Raw genomic sequence first — 22,508 nt, forward strand, 5'->3', positions numbered from 1 at the left:
CTTAGGTTTGTTTTAATTTTACCAAAGCTTCCACCTGACAATCTGTAGCTGGCAAGTTTTAGGAGTCCAGTTTCCCTTTTTGAAGACTTCTCAAGTATCACAGACTGTGGGAAGCGTTTGGTTGGTCCGCTCCAGCTGCCTCTCTGGGTCTGGGAAAGGCAGTCTTGCCGTGTCCATATTTGCCATGGACATACTTCCTGATATTTTACATTGGGACATGGGTATTCATGTCTCCTGCATCAGCCAGGAAATGGCTTTTCCAGCCACATTTCTTTGTTGATACAAAACTGCCAAGGTAGGGTATTCTTCTAAAGAACTTCTGCCTGAGTCCCACGGAGGGGGTCTTTATGTCCTCACATAAAGAAACACTTCCTTTTCCTCAGAATTTTGATGAGGTCTTGGATTGCACAGGCTTAGCATTGAAATGTTGTCACCAACTCCAAGAGCAAGCCACACTTTCCCAGGCGTCTGCCCCTATTGGCCAGTGGCTTTCTAGGCCACTGTCATTAGGCACCAGGGGGGCAGAGATTGACTTCCTGGGGTTATGTGAATTTACATCCACCTAACTGGAAGCTGATTATAGTCATAGTTGTAGGATTGCAAACTACAAGCAGCCTGCCTTGGACTTTCACTGGTGCTATCAGCTTTTGATAGTTAAGAGCTCAAAATTTTCATTGTGCTGATTGGGCCTTTAATTTGCCTTGCACTGTTTTTTTTTTCACAAAAAGTGTACTTTTAAAGAATAATTGTGCTAAAAGTTATCATATAATTCTATGCTATAAAATTGTAGGAAAAAATATAAATGGGGATAAAAGTAATGGAGAAAACATGGAGAGGGTGATGTACCTATTTACTGTTGGTAGGGAAGTAGAATGGAGTAGCCTATCTGGAGGACGGTGTGGTTGTTCCACAAGAAGCTAAGTATGTGGGTGCCATAAGGTCCTGCAATCTCATTATGGGGTATATCATTGGAAGATCTAAGAGCAGGGACATGAATGGACATTTGCACACTGGTATCTATGGCAGCAGTATTCATGATTTGCAGTGGATGGAGGTGGCCTAAGGGTGCATCTACTGATGAACAGAATGATGAACTGTGGTGTAAGCATACAATGGAATATTGAGCAACTGTGAGGAGTGAAGCTGTGAGACATTCAATGAGGTGAATGGAGGATCCTGTAGACAGCATTTTGAGTGAAGTATGAGGCAAAAAGGCAAACACTAATGCCTCACCGGTATGGACTAACTACAATGTGTAAACTCAGAATTGAGTCTTAGAGCACAGCCTAACAGGGAAATGATTGTTGTAATGGTCCCTAGATTGTAAACTCTTACCGCAGTCAAATCTATTCCTGAATTGTAATGGCTGTCTCCAAACTCTGAGATGTTGATCCCTTGGTGTATAACCTGATTGGTCTCTGGAACATTGGGTATATGTGTTACATGTGAAACTCAGAGCTAGAGCTCAACAGGTATGACTGTCAATATTAGTGCATACAGCAACTATTAAAAAAACTGAAAAAGAGTCCAGACTTCAATTAGAGATATGAATGAAGCAGATCTGGTTAGGACTAAGGCAAATCAGCCAAAGGGTAAAGGACGATACTGACTATGTTTTAAAACTTCAACTTCTGTGTGGGACCAAGGGAAGGGATGTTTATTTGGTAGAGGATATATATATCTTCTACAGCACAGTAAGTAATTTTAACTTGTATGGTCAGTTTATTCAAACCCCATAAGTACATGGAACTTTGAATAGGAAGTGAGATCTGGTAGGTTTGTACAGGTTAGTGTGAAATAGCGATCCATCCCAAAGTAATTTGGGCAGAGAATAAAAATATGTATGCAGGGCCACCCTGAGGAGCTGGGGGAAAATGCAGAAATGTTGGCCGTTCCCACCTGGGTTATTACTGATATTCTCACAAACATTGAGGACTAACAATTTAGTAGGTCAAGCCCTCTATCACAGGACTTGCCCTTATGAAGCTTGTTACTGCAAAGGAGAGGCTAAACCTGCTTATAGTTGTGCCTAAGAGTCTCTCCCTGAGTGCCTCTTTGTTGCTTAGATGTGGCCCTCTCTCTCTCTCTCTAACTAAGCCATCTTGGTGGGTGATCTCACTGTCCTCCCCCCTACGTGGGACCTGACTCCCAGGGGTGTAAATCTCCCTGGCAACACAGGATATGACCCCGGGGATGACTCTGGGCCTGGCATCGTGGAATTGAGAACATCTTGACCAAAAGGGGGAAATGAAATGAAACAAAATAAAGTCTCAGTGGCTGAGACATTTCAAATGGTGTCAAGAGGTCACCCTGGAGGGCATTTTTATGCACTATATAGATATCCCTTTTTTAGGTTTTAGTGTATTGGAATAGCTAAAAGTAAATACCTGAAACTATCAAATTGCAACACAGTAGCCGTGATTCTTGAAGATGATTGTATAACCATGTAGCTTACATGGGGTGACAGTGTAATTGTGAAAACCTTGTGGATCACACTCCCTTTATCCAGTGTATGGATGGATGAGTAGAAAAATGGGGACAAAAACTAAATGAAAAATAAGGTGGGATGGGGGGGATGATTTGGGTGTTCCTTTTTACTTTTATTTTTAATTCTTATTTTTATTTCTGGTATAAGGAAAATGTTCAACAATTGATTGGGGTGATGAATGCACAACTATATGATGGTACTGTGAATGGTTGATTGTACATCATGGATGATTGTATGGTATGTGAATATATCTCGATAAAACTGAATTTTAAAAAAGTCTTCATAATTTTCTTTCATCATAATTTGGAAATTGAAAACAAAGTTATACACTAACTAAATCCTTTTGGAGTACAGCAAGATATCAATAAATTAATCCCTGCCCCTACCCCCTGAAAGTCCTTTGCAGAAAAGGCAGCATTAAATATAGGACAGAAGTGGCCACAATCTATATGGTTCTACCTTGTTAGTATTTTTTGTGAAACCAATCTTCCAGCCCAAGCACATTTCCCTTTTCTACAGCACCCAAGAGTACGGGACTGGATAAACAGAGGCAACGTTATGAACTGTTTGATCTCTGGCCCGCAGCCTCTCCTTGACTCTCTGATCCCTCTGACTCTTGCTCTGGTTCCAGGGTCAAAGGTCTTCAGCAGGCCTGGATTTAAGGGCGTTCTTCAGTTACGCCATAATAATTAAGGATAAAGCCAAAGGGCTAGTTTTCTCTGATTATGTAATCTGGTTACATCTATAAGTGGTATCTTCTGCCTAGAAAGTTAATTTTTGGTGGAAAACTGTAAGAACTATTACATTCTAAAGACAAAAGGAGTGCAAAAGTAACTGAAACAGACTGGCTGTAGCTTGAAAATGATTCCTGCATCTGTCACAAATGTTCTCATGCCAGGGTTTATTCTGCTTTCCTGCACAAAGAAACTCTTGATGATTTATGGACTTGAAGGATGTATCTCAGCAATGGCTGTGAAGGAAATATAGTGGGACACTTTCTCTAGGTTTTGTCTAGAGAGAAGTTAAAGTAGAGGTTAAATGCAATTTAACATGTTCTCTAAAACACAGTTTACATATAGTTGTATTAATTTTAAGGAGAAAAAAAGGGAATTAGTCTTACTAATTGGATAGAAGATTTGTTTACTCTTTTAAAATACACGTTACCACACCATGGTAGGAATTGTAAATACATTTTCCAAGAGTATCTCTGGATTTGGCAAGCAGTGTTTGGGCTCTTTAAAGTCATTGGGATTTTTAAAATGTATGAAAAAAGTCCTGTTTTTCATACATTTTTGCCTGCTAATTAAAAGTAGCAACTTTCTGAAAAAACTTTAACATTTATTTTGGAATAATTATAGATTCACAGAATGTTCCAAAGAAATATCCAGGAATATCCCATGTATCTCTCCCTCAGCACCCTGAAAAATCTCTTTTGATTTAGTTAGTTTTCCTGTGAAAAGAGGAAACATGTTTAGGGATTGGACTGGAGAATGGGCTGCTTTAGCTCTAGCCCAAAGGCCTAGTGGAGACCCAGGTACTGTATTCTTTGTAGTGCTTGTTACGCTTGCCCAGATAAGGAGCAGTCACTGGCAGGTGAGGGCAGCAGGGGCAGCAGACATGCTTCGACTTCCCAGCCACTCATTTCTCCCCTTCCAGTGTTTCCCCTCCCTGTTCTTCCACAGAGTTCAAAGGGACAAGGTTTAGGGACCTAAAGCTTGAATAGATTAGAGCAAAGCCTTCTACCTCATCCCCAACACTCTAGCCTTTGTCGTTCAAGGAGAGGAGACTGTTTTTTACCTCTTTTTAAAATTAAGGGTTTCTAGTTTACATGGAGTAGAGGAGAGGAGACAGCTAATCAGTTCAAGATCACATAGAAGGAATAAAAGTTATTTATAGTTATTTGAGGGGTAGAGAAGAGAGAAGTTTAAAGTCCCTTATTTTAAATAAAGCATATAAAGTTTATATTAAAGATGCATAAAATTATTTAGAACTGCACTCTAATTTTGAGTTTTGTTTAGTTAAGGGAGATGAAAGAGAAGAAAGTAAATCTTAGATATGGAGGGAAAAAAAAGAAAGGCAAAGGCAGGATGAGGATAGGGAGAGAGGTTTGTTATGCTTAATTCAGAAGTAGAGTTTCAAGGAGGATTTTGAGTTTTAGGTAAATTAATGTCACACTTGGAGAGTGATTTTCAGAACATCTTCTCAACACTGCCCTTTGAAATGCTGGCTAATTGATTAGCCATTCATCCTAGTTCCTCAGAATGCTGAAGACCTCCTAAGGTCACGGAATGGAATAGCCACACCCATACACGGAGAGGAGGGTCCTTCCCTAGGCTGCAGAAGCAGCTAGCCTTTCAGTTCTGTGAGAAATCCTCAAAGGCTAGAGATGCCCCAGTCTGCCAGATAGAGAAGCTTAAGTCAGCAATGGAACAAATCATTGTGATGTGTAACTGCAAACTGCTTATCAAACTCGTTATAAAAGTCTTTTATCTTCATGCAGATATAAGAAGTACCATTGGCCACTTGCCAGCTTTGGCTACAACCCTTTGGTCCTCCCTTACCTCTACCACTTCCTTCTCCCACAGCAACCAGTTGCAGTGTACTGGCTTCTCGACCATCAGTAGGAAAGTTAACTTCAGGGCATCACCAAGTGGTCTCAGTTCTTTAGCTCCCTTCTGACCATACCTGATTCCCTGCCAGCCCAGGGTTTATATGTTTATTTGTTGGATTGTTAGCTACTTTGACTTTGCTCTCCTTAACACCCTAGCCTTGTACCAGTCAAAGAGTGGTGCTCAGACTTGTGGCATGGACATCACCTGGGAGGTTGTTAGAAATGCAGAATCATGGGCTCTGCCCCAGACCTTCTGAATCAGAATCCACACATTAACAAGATGCCCTGGTGATTCTCATGTGCACATTAAATTTTAGAAGCACTGCTGGCCTCCCTGGCTCTCATCCTTTTCCATTCCAGATTGCCACACCATCTGCCAGAAACCACTTAAATCACCTTGAGGCTCAGGGTTCCTCTATAATCTCATTATTTTAAATTTCCTAGTTCACACCTGCAAGAATCCACCTCAAATCCACTTACCACCCTCCATCCCCTTATTCCCATTTTTTTCTCCTCTCCATTCCCATCCTGTCTCTCTCAAGTTTACAGAGATTAGATGACCTTGCTGTGCAAATATTTTTTTTCCTTCTCTGCCTCAATAGATTCCTGGCCTTCAGCCACCCTCTATTTTCTCAAGTCTTAGATGAAGTAAACATCTTCCTCATTTCTAAGTTTGTTCTTCTACCTCTGCCTTTGATATATTTTCCCTTTCCCCTCCCCTAGGATCTAATTGTCTTACTGGTCTCTCTCCCAGAATCATTTCCATCTCCATTAAGCCCTTCTTTTTTGCATCCAAAGTTGGAGAGATCTTCTAAGAAAATTACATGTGCACACATTCATTTTCACTTGATCCGACTCCTTTCTGGTTGCATTCTATTTCTCTTCTTACACAATCACATTTCTCAAAAAATGGTCTAGAACAGTGGTTTTCAGTTGGGGTGATTTTGCCCCCAAGGAGACATTTGGCAATGTCTGGAGACATTTTTGGTTGTCGCGGCTGTGGGAGATGCTCCTGGCATTTATGACGAGTGGCTAGGGATGCTACAAAACATCCTACAGTGCACAGGATAGCCCCCACAACAAAAAATTATCTCACTAGGATAACCAATGTTCTTGGTTTGCCTTTGATTTTATCAATTTTAATTTTACCAGTTTTAGCAAAGTGTCAAAAGTGTCAAAGTTGAGAAACCCTGCTCTAGAAGAATGACCCCATTACCTTCACTTTTTTCTCACCAACTTCCTTCCATTAATCTTACATTTTTGTCTTCTCTTTTACTGAAGCAGTTCACTTGAAAGGCACCAGCGGTCACCTTCCAATCAAAAATACAACGACCTTTTCTCCTTTCTCAACCTTTTTGATCCCTTTGAAGCATTGACACTGTTGATTTGCTATTCATTTTGAAACTCTTTTTTTCTCATACTTCTGGTTCTCAACTCCCTACTCTCATTATCCTGCCTTTTTTCTATTGTGGATTCCTATTCCTACTATCCTCTAAAGGTAGATAGCCCCTTAGTAAAGTGTTGCGTGGTTCTCTTCTTTACTCTTCTATAAAAGAATTCATTCTACTCCTTAGCTTCAGATCTCATCTCTATTCATTATTGGATTCCCAGATCTCTTTCCTGAGTTGCAGTCCTTCATTTCCAACTGATTGAGGCATTCCTTTGGGTGTTCAGCCAAATCTAAAACTCAACTTGAGTAATGGCAGGTTAAGACAAATATTAAATAAATTGGCAAGGATGAAAAGACGATATGGCCCAGTTTACAATTCCAGCTTTATCTTTCACTTTGGTGTTTTATAACCCTTAAACTATTTAACCAGGATAAGTCTATCTATGTCTTTATATGCATTATGCTTTCCTCCTTCCATAGATTTGCTCCATGTCTTCTTGCTAATTGAAATACACTTCTTCCCTTTCCTTTTTCAGATCTTCCTGATGATCCCAATCAGGAGAGTGTGGAGTTGTGGAAATACTGGATTAGGTGTCAGATGACCTATTTCTGTAACTTTACTTGCTTTTCAGACCTTGGGACAGTTTGAGTGTTCTATACTCAGTTTCTTGAATTTCAAATAAAGGCATAATAATCTCATCTCTGCCTATCTCTGATAGCTAATTTGATAAATGCTTTGAAAGACGTGAATTGTCATGGAAGCATTGACCTCCTGAACTCGGATGGAACTTTGTATCTTACATATGGAAGACACACTATTTCTTGCATGTAAAGAGTAATAGATATTGTGAACTTCTTAAAAGTAAGGACTATTAACCCTTTTTCATACATAGTCCCTGTCATTCTGCATGTCACGTTAACAGATTCTGAGTTAAGACTGAGGAAAGGAGAGCAATTCCACCTGCTATTCAGTCTTTATTCTTGATTCACTTATTCCAAACATTTTATACTAGAGAAAATTTATTGCCTTTCCTGTTTTTAAATTTTTATTGTGGTAACATATCTGTAACACAAAAATTTCCATCTTAACCATTTTTTAAGTGCACAATTCAGTGGTGTTAATGACATTCACAAAGTTCTGCTACCATCACACTTCCTTTTTTTTTCCTCCAATTTAGGTGATGCCTTTCCAGTGCAAATGAATCCAATAACTCAATCTCAGTTTATACCTTTATCTGAAGTTCTTTGCTGTGCTATATCTGACATGAATGCGGCTCAGATTGTAGTAACACAGGAGTCACTATTGGAGCATTTGGTAAAACACTACCCAGGTAGAGTAAAAAGTTTTTCTTTATTAGCAGTTCATTGCACGTGTTTGGCTTCTATTTATAAATAATCTTAAACACATAAGTAGACCGGTTAATGGCCTATTTTTTTTCTTCTTCTTTTATAGAACTTTATATCAGAGCCCTGCCAGAAAATTTGATAAGGGTGTTTCTTTTACTTTCCAGATGAGCTTTTTCAAACAAATGCTTATGTCAATAAACAAACAAATCCGACTCTGTGTAGAGTGGTGCAGGGTGGAAAGGAAAAGTTCATCTTTTTTTCCCCACTCTCTATTCCTCCATTCCCACTTTGAGGTGACAGCTGCTATTGTTTATAGCTTTTTATGTATTCTTTCATAAATTGTATTTTTATAACATAAATTGGCTCATTCTATACATGCTATCTATATCTTTTTAACTTAAGAATACATCTTGGAGATCTTTATCAGAATTATATTGATCTATCTCATTCTTTTAATAGCTACATGATATTCCACTGTATGAATGTAGAAGAGTAATTTTTATTTTTTCCTATTGTAATGGGCATTATTTCCCATTATAAAGTGATTTCATTGTTGAGAAATCCAGGAAATATAGAAAATTAACTACTCAAAGTACCACCACCCAAAGAAAACAAATATTAACATATTGATTCTTCCAGTGTTTTTTTTTAACAAACATTCTCATAATATAATTTTGAACCCTGCTATATGGAAAAGGGAATTTCTTTTAAAATTATTTAGTTACCTTCCCAACTTGAAAAACCACCTATCCAGATGTTAGGTAATTTACCCTTACCTAAACAAGACTAATCATCATTGTCTCTTTAGATTCTACCTAACCAAGACTAATCGTCATTTTCTCTTTAGAGTGTTATGAAGATTATAAGCCATGAGACTGGGTTTTTAAAATCCCATGTTTGCTCACCAAGAATGCTTTTCTCAGTCACATTTTAAATTTATAATGGGTTTGTATGACTTAGTATTTGTACTTTGAGTGAATTCAGATTTTTTTCTACTTAGCCATATTTCTTCATCTCAAGCAAATATAATAGGAATATTATTCAGTTGAATTATGAGCGTTAATATTTCTTTGGCATTTTAATTACATATGTAGTGCTATAATGAGCTCTGGGGTCATCCAGCAAATGGGTGGTGTCATTTCTAAGTTACTGATTTCATTCATTAAAATGTTTCTTATTCATAATCAATCTGTGTAAAATGCTTGTTTGTTTTAGGCATTTCAATTCCTTCTCAAGATATTCTCTATACAACTTTGGGAATTCTGATTAAAGAAAGGAAGATTTATCACACTGGAGAAGGATACTTCATAGTTACTCCTCAGACTTACTTCATTACAAATACAACCACCCAAGAAAATAAGAGAGTCCTATCAGATGAAAGCCGCCTGATGCCAACTGCCATTACATGTTTGGTGAGCATGGAGAACTGTACAGAGTCGGCCCCCAAAAATGCTGTCTCTATTTCCCACTGTCAGTCTTGCCGGTGTTTTCCTGATGCGTGCACTCAGACTGTACAGGAACCACCAACTGCTGCAGGAGTAACCAGAAAGGGCCAGAAAGGTCTTGGGGAATCCACACCTTTGGTTCAGAATCAGACTGTTCCAGTGTCTGAGGAAAATCATGTCTGTCATAGCTTCAAACCTTTACTGTACACGAAAGACAGAGAAAAAGCCAAGAAGTTTGGCTTTCGTCTCTTCTGGCGCAGTCTATCCAGAAAGGAGAAGCCCAAAACAGAACACAGCAGTTTCTCTGCCCAGTTCCCACCTGAAGAATGGCCTGTGCGAGATGAAGATAACTTGGACAATATCCCTCGAGACATTGAACATGAGATAATCAAACGAATTAACCCTATTCTGACTGTTGACAACTTAACCAAACACACTGTCCTAATGCAAAAATATGAAGAACAGAAAAAATATAATAGCCAGGGCACTTCCACTGATAGGCTAACAGCCGGGCACAAATATCCTTCAAAAGGAGTTAAGAAAGGGCAGTCTGCAAAGCCTCACAGGCGGAGTCATTCTCATAGGGATAGACGCAAAGGCAGGAGTCAGGGAACTGAGTCTAAGCCAGGAAGCATTAGACAGAAGAAACATCCCAAGCTCCCTGCTGCCCAGCCCACCCCCAGATTTAAAAGCCCAAATGAAGCTGTAAGTCAGAAACCACTTGGTGAAGAGAATCCAACAGTGCTAGGTTCCCACTTGATATACAAAAAGCGAATCAGCAATCCTTTTCAGGGTTTGCCTCACCGAGGGAGCCCAAAAGGGCACAATAGTCAGAAGACCAGTGACCTGAAACCCAGTCAGACTGGACCAAAGGAAAGGACTTTCCAACGGTCAGGGTCTTTGGATTCCTCAAGAATCTTTGACAGTGAAGGCAAACAGTCATATACTGAACAACGTGATGATAAACTGAAAGAATCAATTTATATGAAAAACTCCATTGCCAAGCCTATCAGTGAGGATTTCAGGGACCACCTCTCAAATTATCCTCCAAATAGTGTTTTGCAAATTGATGGTCAATGCTGTTCTTTTAAGGAAAGTATGTTGAGATATGATGTGCATGGTAAAGAAAATGAGGTAATCCCCGAAGTCTTGAGGAAAAGTCATTCTGACTTTGACAGACTTGGGGAGACAAAAGAAGCACAGCATATCCCGCCATCACTAGTTTCCTCTTCTTTAGATGAGCCTTCCTCTGCTGGCAGAATAGTTGATAAAATAATATACCAGTTTCAAAATCTTGGCCTTTTGGACTACCCCATTGGTGCAAACCATTTGAGGCAACCTGAGAGGCAAAACAAAGACTCGGCAGAACTAATGAGAAAGGCATTTGTCCAGGGCACAGAAACTATAAGTCTAGTAAATCAAGGACTTTCTGACAATGACCAGGCTTTGTATCAGAATGAAGTGGAAGATGATGATGGTGCCTGCAGTTCATTATATCTAGAGGATGATGACTTTTCTGAGAATGAGGACTTATGTCAAATGTTGCCTGGCCACATTCAGTATTCCTTTACATGTGGAAGCAAGTGGAATAACTTGGGAAAACAAAAGGTGGCTGGAAGATCTATGAATGAGTACAACAGCAAAATACATAGGTTCAAGCATCAAATACTTAAAGGAAATGAAAGTTACAAACCCACTGGATTGCTTACTAACCCAAGTGAAAGCCAGAAACCTAATCTCTCTGCTGAAATCTGTGGCCTCAATTCAGGGACCCAGTTCAGTTTCGATTATGAAGAGGAACCCAGGGTTGCTGAATGTGTACAGGCTTCGGCACTTGCCGATGGAACTACGTTTGATTGCCAAAGCACAAGGAAAGCCACTTCTGATGCAGAAACCCTACAAGACTCTGTGAGTGACACAGAAAACAAATCAGCTAGCTGGAGTCAGAGTCTCCAGAGTCAGGAAATGAGAAAACATTTCACACAAAAGTTAGAACTTTTCAACACTTCACAGAGGCCAGTGCTGGCTCAGGATATCCAACATACACACAGTCACTCGGAAGGAACAGAAAATCATAGCATGGGAGGAGATAGTGGAATAGATTCTCCACGGTAAGTGCACATGCACGTAGGGCATATTGGTTACCTAATGGGATATTTCTGGATAAACCTTTTATAATGATATAGTTCTGCCAGTCTTTGCCAAATCAATTGTACAGATATACAAGGACATCTCTTATATAGTAGGGTAGAGTTCATTTTTTAATGTGAACCAAAATTTGACTGATCCGCTTCTACTAAATCTTGAATTATTTCTAAAAATGGTAAGAAATTACTATAAATCGAACACTTCCTGAACTGAGAGAAGTTTTAACTTGTATTCCTGAGTCTTTACAGATTGAGGAGAGTGTCTTAGTACAAAATCACTTAATTTCTCAGTATTGGTTTCATTAATTATTATAATTATTATTAATTATTTTACTTGACAAAATGCAAAATGAAATCACTTTTGGAAATGGCACCTGTTTTCTGTTTTCCCCTTTGTGCTCATACTGTATGATCTGTGCTCTACAAGTAAGAATGGGTATGGGTACGTTTCTAACCTAAGAGTAAAGAATAATGATCACAGTTTGGACAGTCTTTCTCACAGATCTTGATTATAGTATATTGCTACCTTAGAGAAATCATATTTAAAGATATAACTACTTTCTACTAATATTCTCCACACCGATTTGTTTAAATCATATTGTTCAGATTATAAAAGCAGTGTGGTTGTAACATAACATTTGAGAAATACTGAAAAATATTTTTGAAAAAACCTATAACCATTTTACCATGTAGATATTTTTAAAAATCCTTTTAGACCTGGTATATTTCTCCCTATAATGCTTCAGTCTGAATATATAGATCTATATATTTTGTCTATTGGGCTATACTGTATGTACTATTTTGCATCTTGCTTTTCTCAATTAATAGTATATCATGAACATTTCTCCATGTTATTAAATAGTCTTCTAAAAGATTATCTTAAAAGTTGGGGATATATCTTTATTAGTTTTTTTGAATTATATAAAATTATCTTGTGCCTTTTGAAAAATTAAACAATGAAGAAATGTAAAAAGTAAAATGGAAGTCTCTATTTTTCTGCTTTTTCCCAGTTCCAGTCCATAGTCGTGACCTAAACAGTGGTAATAGTTTGGTATATATTCTTCCAGGCTTTTTTCTATGCATTTATAAATAGAAGTAAACATAGACTTTTAGCAACAAAACAAAACAAAACAAAACTCATGGAGCCATTGCTTTTTTTTCACCTAACTTATGATATCTGCAGCATCAGCACATATAGATGTAGCTCATTCTTTTTAATGGCTTTTTAATATGACCGTTATTTTCCTTCCTTTGACATTTAGATTGTTTTGAGGTTTTTGCTATAATAAATAAATCTGCAATGGATTATTTTTACATAAAATGTTTGTGGGCCTTTCTGATTATTTACTTAGCTAAATTCCTGTAAGTCTACATTTTATAAATATATTTTTATTTCTTTATTGGGGGAACAAAGTCTTTTCTGCTTGAAACCATAGTTTAATTCATATTAAGTCTTTTATAAGCGAATCAAACCATGTTGCCTTCAAGTAAATAATGATAATGTAAATTATCAAGACATCAGTTCCCTTTCTTTTTCTTTAGTAAAAGAAATAGTGTACGGAAATTATTCCTTGATATGCAATTGAGAATTTTGAATAATCTTGAGAAATTTAATTAAAAAAAAATTGCCTCATAATATAGTTTGCTCGAATGACTTATAAGTATAATCATTAAAGCATTTAGAGGAAAAGGGCGGGAAAATAACATCTGGACATGTTATTTGTAATTATTTATATAACATGTGCCAGAATTGTCATAAGGATGAGGGGGCTAGAGATGAACAAGACATTGCTGCCACCTACAGGAAATTTACAGTTTAAAGAGGAGACCAACAAACAGATAAAGTGAACTAAAGAACAAAGGATAAATTCTTCATAACTGCCAAAGAGATGTGGAGTTAAGAGTGATGGGCTGTGAGGGGAAATACTTATTGGAGGAAAAATTTTTGAGTCATATCTTGGTAGTGGACAAGTGATGGAGAGGAGCAAGGTGGGAAAAGTGGATTGTCAAAAGCAGACATAACCAAACAGTATTATGACTTGGCTGAAGCAAGTCAAATGTGTTAGATAAGGCATTAAAATAGGTTACAGCTCCTAGGAAAGGAACGTTGTCAATATGAAAAATATTTTAGTTGACTTTTTCCTTCTGTATGACTTCTCAGAAAAAAAGGGATAAATTACATGGGAAGATAATTAATCCCTTAAGTTTTTTAGGGAACTTACTTTTTGTTTCTGACCAGAATATTCTTGTTATTATATTTTAGAACAGATGTTGTTCAGAAAATATGAACTCCTTAGAAAGCAGCTGTCAATCGTGAAGGCTTTAAAATATAAAGAGCACTTTAAATCTTTAAAGGTTAACTTATCTGAAAAATGTATCTTAATGTTAGTAAATGTTGTCCTGTTTCAAAGTAACCAAAGAAATGATAATGCCTTGATTAGAAATCCAGGTCCCTTTTGGAGGCAATAATTCTGTTATTTTTAATATCTTTAGGACACAGAGTCTGGCATCTAATAATTCTGTCATTTTGGATGGACTGAAAAGAAGACAGAATTTCCAGCAGACCTTTGAAGGCACAAAGAGCCGTCAAACACTCACATCCAATTCCTTACTACAACTAACTCCAGTCATAAATGTTTAATTCTTCTTTTTCTTTTGGAAACTTTTTGTGTAATAATGTACGGCATTAGCATAGATTTGTTTCAGTCAACCAACTATATATGAATCATCTAAAGTATATATGCTATTAACCTCATTATATATTTTGTTCTAGTTCCTGATTTTTCCCCTTATTTCATATTTTAAAGCTTTTTTTGGGTATACTTTACTATGAATTTTTAAAGAATATATAAATTCCTTGCAATAAAAATAAATATGTAATCATTGGTCTTCTTCCAATTAAATATAAATGATTTGAATTTTCAGACATTCTTAGTTTCTCAAATACATAGACTGCTAATTCACTGCCCAGTATTCTATTTCTCTACCTATACTGAGATCATGTTAACTAGATCACACTGGATTTCAACACAAAGTCCAGAAAATAGTGTTTTGTAGAGTTGCATAGATAATTTGCAACTGAATTCTTATATTGGGAAGAATTTGTATCGATGTATTGGGTACTTTGCAGCAAACCTTTCATCCAATCATTGGTGCCCAGGATCTCCTCTGCAACCTGTTTGAATGTGAACAAATGTCTCCACATTGTGACTGACAATGTCCAAAAGACCTTCGGCAATAGGCATCTGGCTCTACTATGCTTCTGACTCATCCGCACATTTCAGGCTCACTTTACAACATGGGAATGTGAAGTCAGGATATTCTCAGATGGTGGAAACAGGGAAGCAGAATGGTTGCAGAATGGCTTGTGAGAGGAAGGTTCTGAATTAGGGATTTAGTGATAAGATGGAGGATGGCTGATAGAAGTTTAACTTCTGGAGGGCCATGTAAGTTCATCTACATTTGGTCCTTTTCTGCTCACAGTGAGACCTAGATAGTTTTGCCAGAAATTTTTCTGGTAAGCCTTTTCTAACAAAATGCTGGAATGATCATTTGTTTGGATTTGGGGAACATAGTCAAGACTGGTTCAGCATATGGGGTAGATAACTGTTGCTGACACATGGTAAAGGTGAGGTTTTTTTCCTAAGAGGTTTAGAAAAACCTTAACAGGCCTTAGATCTCAAGGATGTTTGAATAATTGGAGCACCTTTTTCTTTTTCTTTTTTTTAAAATTATTTTGAAGTAAATTCAAACTTACAGTAACAGCTGCAAAAATAATACAAACCCCATACACAGAACTCCAGCATACCCCAACCCCCCTCCACTGATACCCCAATCTACCAACTTTAATATTTTCTCACTTTACCATTTCTTTCTTTCCCTCTCTCCCTCCCTGTCTATCATCCATCATCTATTGCTCTGTCTTCTGAACATATGAGAGCAAGTTGCACACATCCTTGAACAAATAGTATAATTCACATAAACATTTCCTGTGAACAAGGATATTCATTTATGTAATCATATTAAGTGTATTTAAGAAGTTCAAGAAATTTAACATTGATATAAAGCTTACATTCTATATTTCATTTTTTTTCTTATGTCCCAGTTGTGTCCTTTTGAGCCTTTTCTCCTCTATTCTTAGATCTCATCCAGGATCATCTATGGCATTTAATTGTCATCTATTTAGACTGTCTTTTTTTTTCAATTGTGGAAACATATATACAGCATAAATCTTCCCATTCCAGCGCCTCCCAAGCATTCCATTTAGTGGGATTAATCACATTCACAATGTTGCAATGCCATCACCTTCCCACCATCCATTACTAGAAATTTCCCTTCTCCCCAAACACAAACCCTACACTCATTTCTTATTAACTCCCCATTGCCCCTTCCCCCACTTCTCGTAACCAATACTCTACTTTTCATCTCTATGATCATAATCTCTGATACTTTGTGTTTACCATGGGGCTTAAATTTAACATCTTAAGCTTGTAACAATCTTGCTTTTTTGATACCAACTTAACTTCAATAGGACACATAAACTATGTTCCTATACTCCTCCATTCCCCCACCTTTATGTAGTTCTTGTCAAAAATTAGATATTTTACACTGAGTCCAAAACCACTGATTTATCATTACACTTTATGTATTTTAGATCCTTGTAGGAAGTAAATAGTGGAGTTACAAATCAAAAATACAGTAGTATTGGTATTTATATTTATCGTGTGATCTTTACTGGAAATCTTTATTTCTTCATGTGGTTTCATTCAATTGTTCAGTGTCCCTTCCTTTCAGCCTGCACAATTCCCTTTAGCATTTCTTATAGGACTGATCTACTGGTGATGAAGTCCCTCATCTTTTGATTATCTGGGAATGTTTTCATCTCCCCCTCATTTTTAACCTCCAGGTATTTGTGAATTTTCTAAGTCTCTGATGGTTATTGACTTCTATTTGTATTCCATTGTGGTCAAAGAATGTGCTTTGAATAATTTCAATTTTTAAAAATGTATTGAGCCTTGTTTTATGTCCCAGCCTATGGTCTATTCTGGAGAAAGTTCCATGATCACTAGAGAAGAATGTGTATCCTGATGATTTGGGATGTAATGTTCTATATATGTCTCTTAAATTTCTCTATATTTCTCTCTCCTTTCTTTGTTTCTTTGACAGTAGGGCTCCCTTTAGTATCTGAGTAGGGCAGGTCTTTTATTAGCAAAATCTCTCAGCATTTGTTTGTGAAAAATTTAAGCTCTCTTTCAAATTTGAAGGAGAGTTTTGCTGGATAAAGTATTCTTGGTTGGAAATTTTTCTCTCTCAGAATTTTAAATATGTCATGCCACTGCCTTCTCGCCTCCATGGTGGCTGCTGAGTAGTCAATACTTAGTCTTATGTTGTTTCCTTTGCATGTGGTGAATTGCTTTTCTCTTGCTGCTTTCAGAATTTGCTCCTTCTCTTCAGTATTTGACAGTCTGATCAGAATATGTCTTGGAGTGGGTTTATTTGGACTTATTCTATTTGGAGTTTGCTGGGCATTTATGCTTTGTGTATTTATATTGTGTAGAAGGTTTGGGAAGTTTTCCCCAACAATTTCTTTGAATACTCTTTTCTAGACCTTTATCCTTCTCTTTCCCTTCTGGGACATCAATGCGTCTTAAATTTGGACTTTTATTTTATCTGTCATAACCCTGAGATCCATTTTTATTTTTTTTATTTTTTCCCCGTTCTTTCTTTTGTTCTTTCATTTTCCATTGTGTGGTTCTCGAGGTCACTGAGTCATTGTTCAGCTTCCTCTAGTCTTGTACTATGAGTATTCAGAATCTTTTAAATTTGGTCAACAGTTTCTTTTATTTCCATAAGATCATCTATTTTTTTTTATTTACTCTTGCAACTACTTCTTTATGCTCTTGCAGGATCTTCTTCATGTCCTTTATATCCTGTGCCATGCTCTTCTTCATGTCCTTTATATCCTGTGCCATGCTCTCGTTGTTTGTCTTTAGTTCTTTGATTAATTGCTCCAAGTACTGTGTCTCCTCTGATTTTTTGATTTGAGTGTTTGGGTTTGGGTTATCCATATCATCTGGTTTTTTCATATGCTTTAAAATTTTCTGTTGTTTTTGGGCTCTTGGCATTTGCTTTACTTGATAGGGTTCTTTTAGGATATGAAGGATTATTCAGACACCAATTTCTAATTTGTCAGAGCTACAGCTTGGTGGCGTATACTTTCTCTAACTAACCAGCAGATGGTGTCCGTGAGTCACCTATTCCCCTCAAGTCAGTTCTCCCCACCTTTGTCTTTGTGGTACATGGGGGTCTGGTTCTTGTGGGGCCCAATTGGTGCACTAGGTTTGGGCGTGTTGTTGGTGCTGTCTGCCCTGAATGTGGGGCGTGTGTCTGAATGGTTAGGGAGGCAGGGCAGCTTTAATAATCAAATTTCCCAGGTGTTCCTGGAGATTTAAGGCTGTTGCAAGAGTCTAAACCTTCATTTCAGTCTTGCCACAGATTGTCTCTGCCGCTGACCTACAAGTCCTTGGTATTGGCGTAGGGTCCCTGGGATTTCCGGGTGGGTTCCTCTTCCAAGCCATGCCCTTCTAGGGCCTCTGCTGAGGGAAGGCTGTGCTACATCACAAGTGTGTGCCGTTCCTCAAGGGAAGCCCTGGGCTGCTGGGCCATGCAGGGGTGTTCCCAGCCTGCTGTAAAGATGGCTGAATGGGGCGTGTTAATTTCCCCCTTTTTGCACAGCATTGCCTTCCCAGCTCCGGGACAATTAGCTGTGGGTGCACGAAAGGCCACTGTCCACACCAGATATTGTGGCATGTGTGCAGTGTTGCCAGAAACACTTCCCATCACACTGGGTCCCTTGGCGCAGCTCTGGGCTGTGGCTCCGGCGCTGGGCAGGAGCGTTCCCAGCCCACCGGGAAAATGGCTGCAAAGGGCGTGGTTTTTTTCCCCTTTTGGCTCACCTCTGACCTCTTCACTCCAAGACAACTAGCAATGGGTGCACGAAAGGCTATCTTCCACGCCAGATATTGAGGCGTTCGCACAGCCCTTTCCTGCCGCGCTTCACTGTGTGGTTCTTGCTGCCGTATCTGCAGCCGCTTTTGGGTTTTTTTAGAAAAGAACTAGTCTGCCTCCAAACACCAACCCAGAGTTTCCCCACACCGCAGCATGGCTTCCGGACATTCAGCAGGCTCACTCACTTGTTTCAGAACGCAGACTCCTGGTTTCACCAAATACACGGTCTCTGTGGATTTAGCAGAACTTGTCCAGCTGGTGCATCACTGGAACTGGTGTTCTGGGTCACTTTCTGGCCTCTATATCTAGTATTTTTCACGCAAGTGTTTTTTTGCCCTGTCTCTCCTAGCTGCCATCTTAGGTTCTCCCCTGGAGCGCCTTTTTCTGGATCTCACCATCCTGTTAACAATGAAGGTCTGAGTGAAGCTCACAGCTGTGGAGAGCTGCATCCATGCATGCTATGTGGGCATGCAGAGGAGGGGGATCAGACGCGCTGCTGTGTTTTGCAGTGGTAAGACCACTCCTGATTTCAGTTTTTCAGCAGGCCCTGACCACCCCACTGCGGTCTGCCAAGATGATGAGCTGTGATCACAAGGGCATTCCAAATCCTGTTCAAAGTACCTAGAGGGATAATCTAGCATGGAAAAGACTGGCAGGCGGGTGGGGTGGGATGGGGCAACTGGGGGTATGGGGGAAGGGACATAGACTTGTTTTTAGTTTAGAGTTAGCAATAGTGAGTAGCAATTAAGAGAAAGGTTTCTGCTCAGTATGCAGATGAACTTTCTATTAGAAAAGCGACATGAGGATGAAATAGGCAGCTCTGGAAAACAATTTCCCATTATTTAGGGCATTCAAACAGGCTTGCTGATCCCCCTTGCTGGTATGTTGCACAGGGATTTCCAACTTAGCTTAAGAGACTGGCTGACTAGACAACTTTTTAACAATTACTTAGAACTGTACGATTTTGTGCTTTTAAGATTTGGCAACGATCCTGCAAAATACTGAACTTATACATGACTTCTGAGTATTGCTTCCAGCTCTCTGTTTCAGCATCTATTCTTGCTTCTTAGAAAAAGCACCAACAACTCTGTTCCATCTATAATTTTGGACTGGGACAAATTTTTTAGTAGAGCAAATTATGCAAAGTCTTTTGTGGCTCCAGGCAGTTCATTTGGAATTCCTCCAATAGAGCTTTAGTCCTTTGGGTAAAGATTATAGAAAGTTTCCTCAATCAAAATCCAGGTTGACTTCAGCTAACAAGTTTTCAGTTGGTTATCTTATGCTAAAAATTGGAATAAAATATGCAAAGCATGGGCTTATTGTAGACAGTTATACAAGGTGTGATCCCTTTAATTCTCTTTCAGCTGGAGTCTCAGACTTTTAGGAATACTCAGAGAATAGTTAGGTTTTGGAAGCTATTTTCAATATTTCAAAAATCCTAATGGAAATTGTGTATTTCCTTTGTGGCTATATCTTGCTAACTAAAACATCAAGTTTCTTTGCCAATGACTTAAGTTATCAGCTCAGTAACACTGTATCTTATTCATAGATTAGAAAAAAATGACAATGAATCTATTACTAAGTGCAATTAGCAGACAAAAGGTCTTAAAATGTATGATCCATAAGGAAAAACAATGTAAAGAGCCCTGAGTAATGACAAGATTTTGTTGGAACCTCTGCATTTAGAGATCCCATTTAAGGTGTTGAAAAGGCTTTTGTGGAATAGGGAAAACAGCCTGAAGGAAGTGGGGAAGAGTTATGAAACAAGAATGTGGATATCAAAGACAAACTCATGACTTGACTACTTGGCTCACAGATCTTTCCCCCAATTGAAACTCTCTAGCTGGTGCAACTTCCAAACATTTCTTGGGTAATGGTGCCCTCTTCTGGGGTAAATAATGTGACTGAAAACATGCCACCAAACCTGATATTTTAAAATACCTACAAAGTAATTGACTAAAAGTGATATCTGCCACGAAAGGTTCAACATTTCAAAAACTGTTCCAAATCATTTGAATTAGGAGCTAAATACTTAAGTGTACAAGTATAAATGTACCAAACATGTTCAGAGCTTCTCTCCTACCATCCTTTTCAACTCTGTCAAGCCCTCCATCAAAAGGTAGAAATATAAGTACATCTTTGTAGCATTGTATATCAGCCAATCCTCTCAATTTTCTTGCACTATCAATAGGGCTGGCATTATTGCCCCCATTTTACAAGCAGAGGGTTTTAGAATTGAGTTGGCCAAGTTCACATGGCTAGCAATGGCAGCAACAAGCTCTTCCTTCTCATTTCTTCTTTTTCTTTCTTTTCCTTACTTCCCCTCAGCTCTCTCAACATTCATTTTTCTCCCTCAATATCTCTTAATCATTTCATAACTTCCCCTTAAACTTCCATCTCGTAGCATTTTAAAATGATGCTTCAATTCCTCTTGTCACGTAAGATTGACATACAGGTGCAAAATGCTGTAACTGATGACTCTTCTACTTTCTGACTATGGAGTGAAAATGAAAATCTCTGTAGTTTTAAAAATTACCAGAGAGGGGCAAGTTTAGTAATAATCATCTTGTTTTTTGTACCTTAAAGATCACAGAGTTCAATAGGCTGGGACCAAAGGCAGGGGAGGCTTTACAAAACCTTGGGATAGAGAAATAGCAGATGAGGCACCCCAACTATTACCAGTGACTTTGGTAAGACATTTGGAAATTGAAGATGTTCTAATGTGATTATAGTTTTGATTACCTGTACATTTTAATTAATCATGCTGCAAAGAAGTCTAATAATCAGATACAAGTCTCTTGAGGTTTATAGAGGAAATAAGTGTCCTCCTTTTCCTCATCCCCATTCCTATGTTTTCTAGTTGTCTGAAGCAACATGATACCCATTAAGAACATATGTATAGTATGGTACCCTAATTTTTTTCAGTTAAGCCACTCCTTGGGCAAGTTATTTATGACCTGGTTTAATTTACACACACTTGCCCTTTCCACCTGGCATAAATAGCCAGAGGTTTGGCTCAGCAAGTTCAGGGCTTAGAAAGGCAGGGTTTGTAGAGTGTTCCAAACCACAGGTCATTCTGAAAAACACTAGTATACTTCTTAGTCCTTTCCCTTTATCAGATCTGCTGTATGACCTTTCAAAGATAAAAGTGAATCACTTCATCAGCGTTTGATCTTCAACATGTTAACTAACATTCCTGTTATCCCAGTTTTATATGTGTGATCTTATTAACCACAATATATTTCGTGTTCCTAAGAACATCATACCTTTTGGTAGGGCTACAAAGAATTTAGGGTGGTAGGACAGAGGTAGTTGCAAAGGGGTGGGAGAAACGGGTTTAGAAAAGCAAAGACTAGAGATGCATAACTATTCTCACAATTTGATGAGAGACAGATGCATTACTTTTGCCACCCTCATTAGCTGAGCACTCGTGTTCATAGTATTGAATCCATAAGGTTAAAATAAACATATAGCCACCTGACTTCAGGTCAATTCATAATTATGCACAAGGCCTGTAGCATTCACAGATTCAATGTTTGTGGTTTCAGCTATTCAGGGCTAAGCCCCCAACTCCATAACATGTAGCAATTTGTAATTTTGCTAAGACACAAATTCCATGCCAGACTACAAGGCTGGGGTGCAAGACATCCTCAAATGATTGATTAGAGTGCTCCTCAATTTAGTCTCAAACTGGTTTTTTGTTCACTCCACAGTAGCAGGTGGGTTGAAGAGATCATGAAGAGATCAAGAAATGGCTCTGAAAAGAAAGCCAACTAGGCTAACACTGGTGGAGTAAGAAAGTGTACAAGCTAAGGAGGTAATCCTCTGTATTGTCAGAAGTTCTTCAGGTATTTTTAAGGTAATTCAGGGCACATGCATAATCTATCAAAGACATTTAGGCTTGTTTTCTCTCTAGCAGCAAACTGTTTCTTGAGGTTTCTCCTACTCATTCTGTTTCATGGGAGTTATCTTCCCCCAAACACTGGGAGACTGGAAGCTTTCAGGTTGGTGTGGCAAAGAATGCACTGATGTCGGATTCAGCAGATGAGTTCTCTAGTCTTGACTGTGCCAC

The 22,508-nt window shown here is 38.4% G+C and overlaps 1 protein-coding gene across 11 annotated transcripts in view; it reads left to right on the forward strand.

The window, feature by feature from the left end:
• The window catches only part of STOX1 (storkhead box 1), a 92,874-nt gene extending 78,594 nt beyond the window's left edge, over positions 1–14,280 (forward strand). For 10 of the 11 annotated variants that reach the window (XM_037804221.1, XM_037804223.1, XM_037804222.1 and 7 more), the window contains 3 exons: positions 7,668–7,820; positions 9,052–11,392; positions 13,922–14,279. In XM_037804221.1, coding sequence (XP_037660149.1) covers positions 7,668–7,820; positions 9,052–11,392; positions 13,922–14,069 — 2,642 coding nt within the window. In that variant the 3' untranslated portion in view covers positions 14,070–14,279. Of the gene's footprint in view, positions 1–7,667; positions 7,821–9,051; positions 11,393–13,921 lie in introns of all 11 variants that reach the window. The other variant, XM_037804220.1, reaches the window with a different exon arrangement.
• The last annotated feature ends 8,228 nt before the right edge of the window (positions 14,281–22,508 follow it).

This window comes from Choloepus didactylus, chromosome 15, assembly GCF_015220235.1.
Source record: "Choloepus didactylus isolate mChoDid1 chromosome 15, mChoDid1.pri, whole genome shotgun sequence".
Classification (NCBI taxonomy): Eukaryota; Metazoa; Chordata; class Mammalia; order Pilosa; family Megalonychidae; genus Choloepus; species Choloepus didactylus.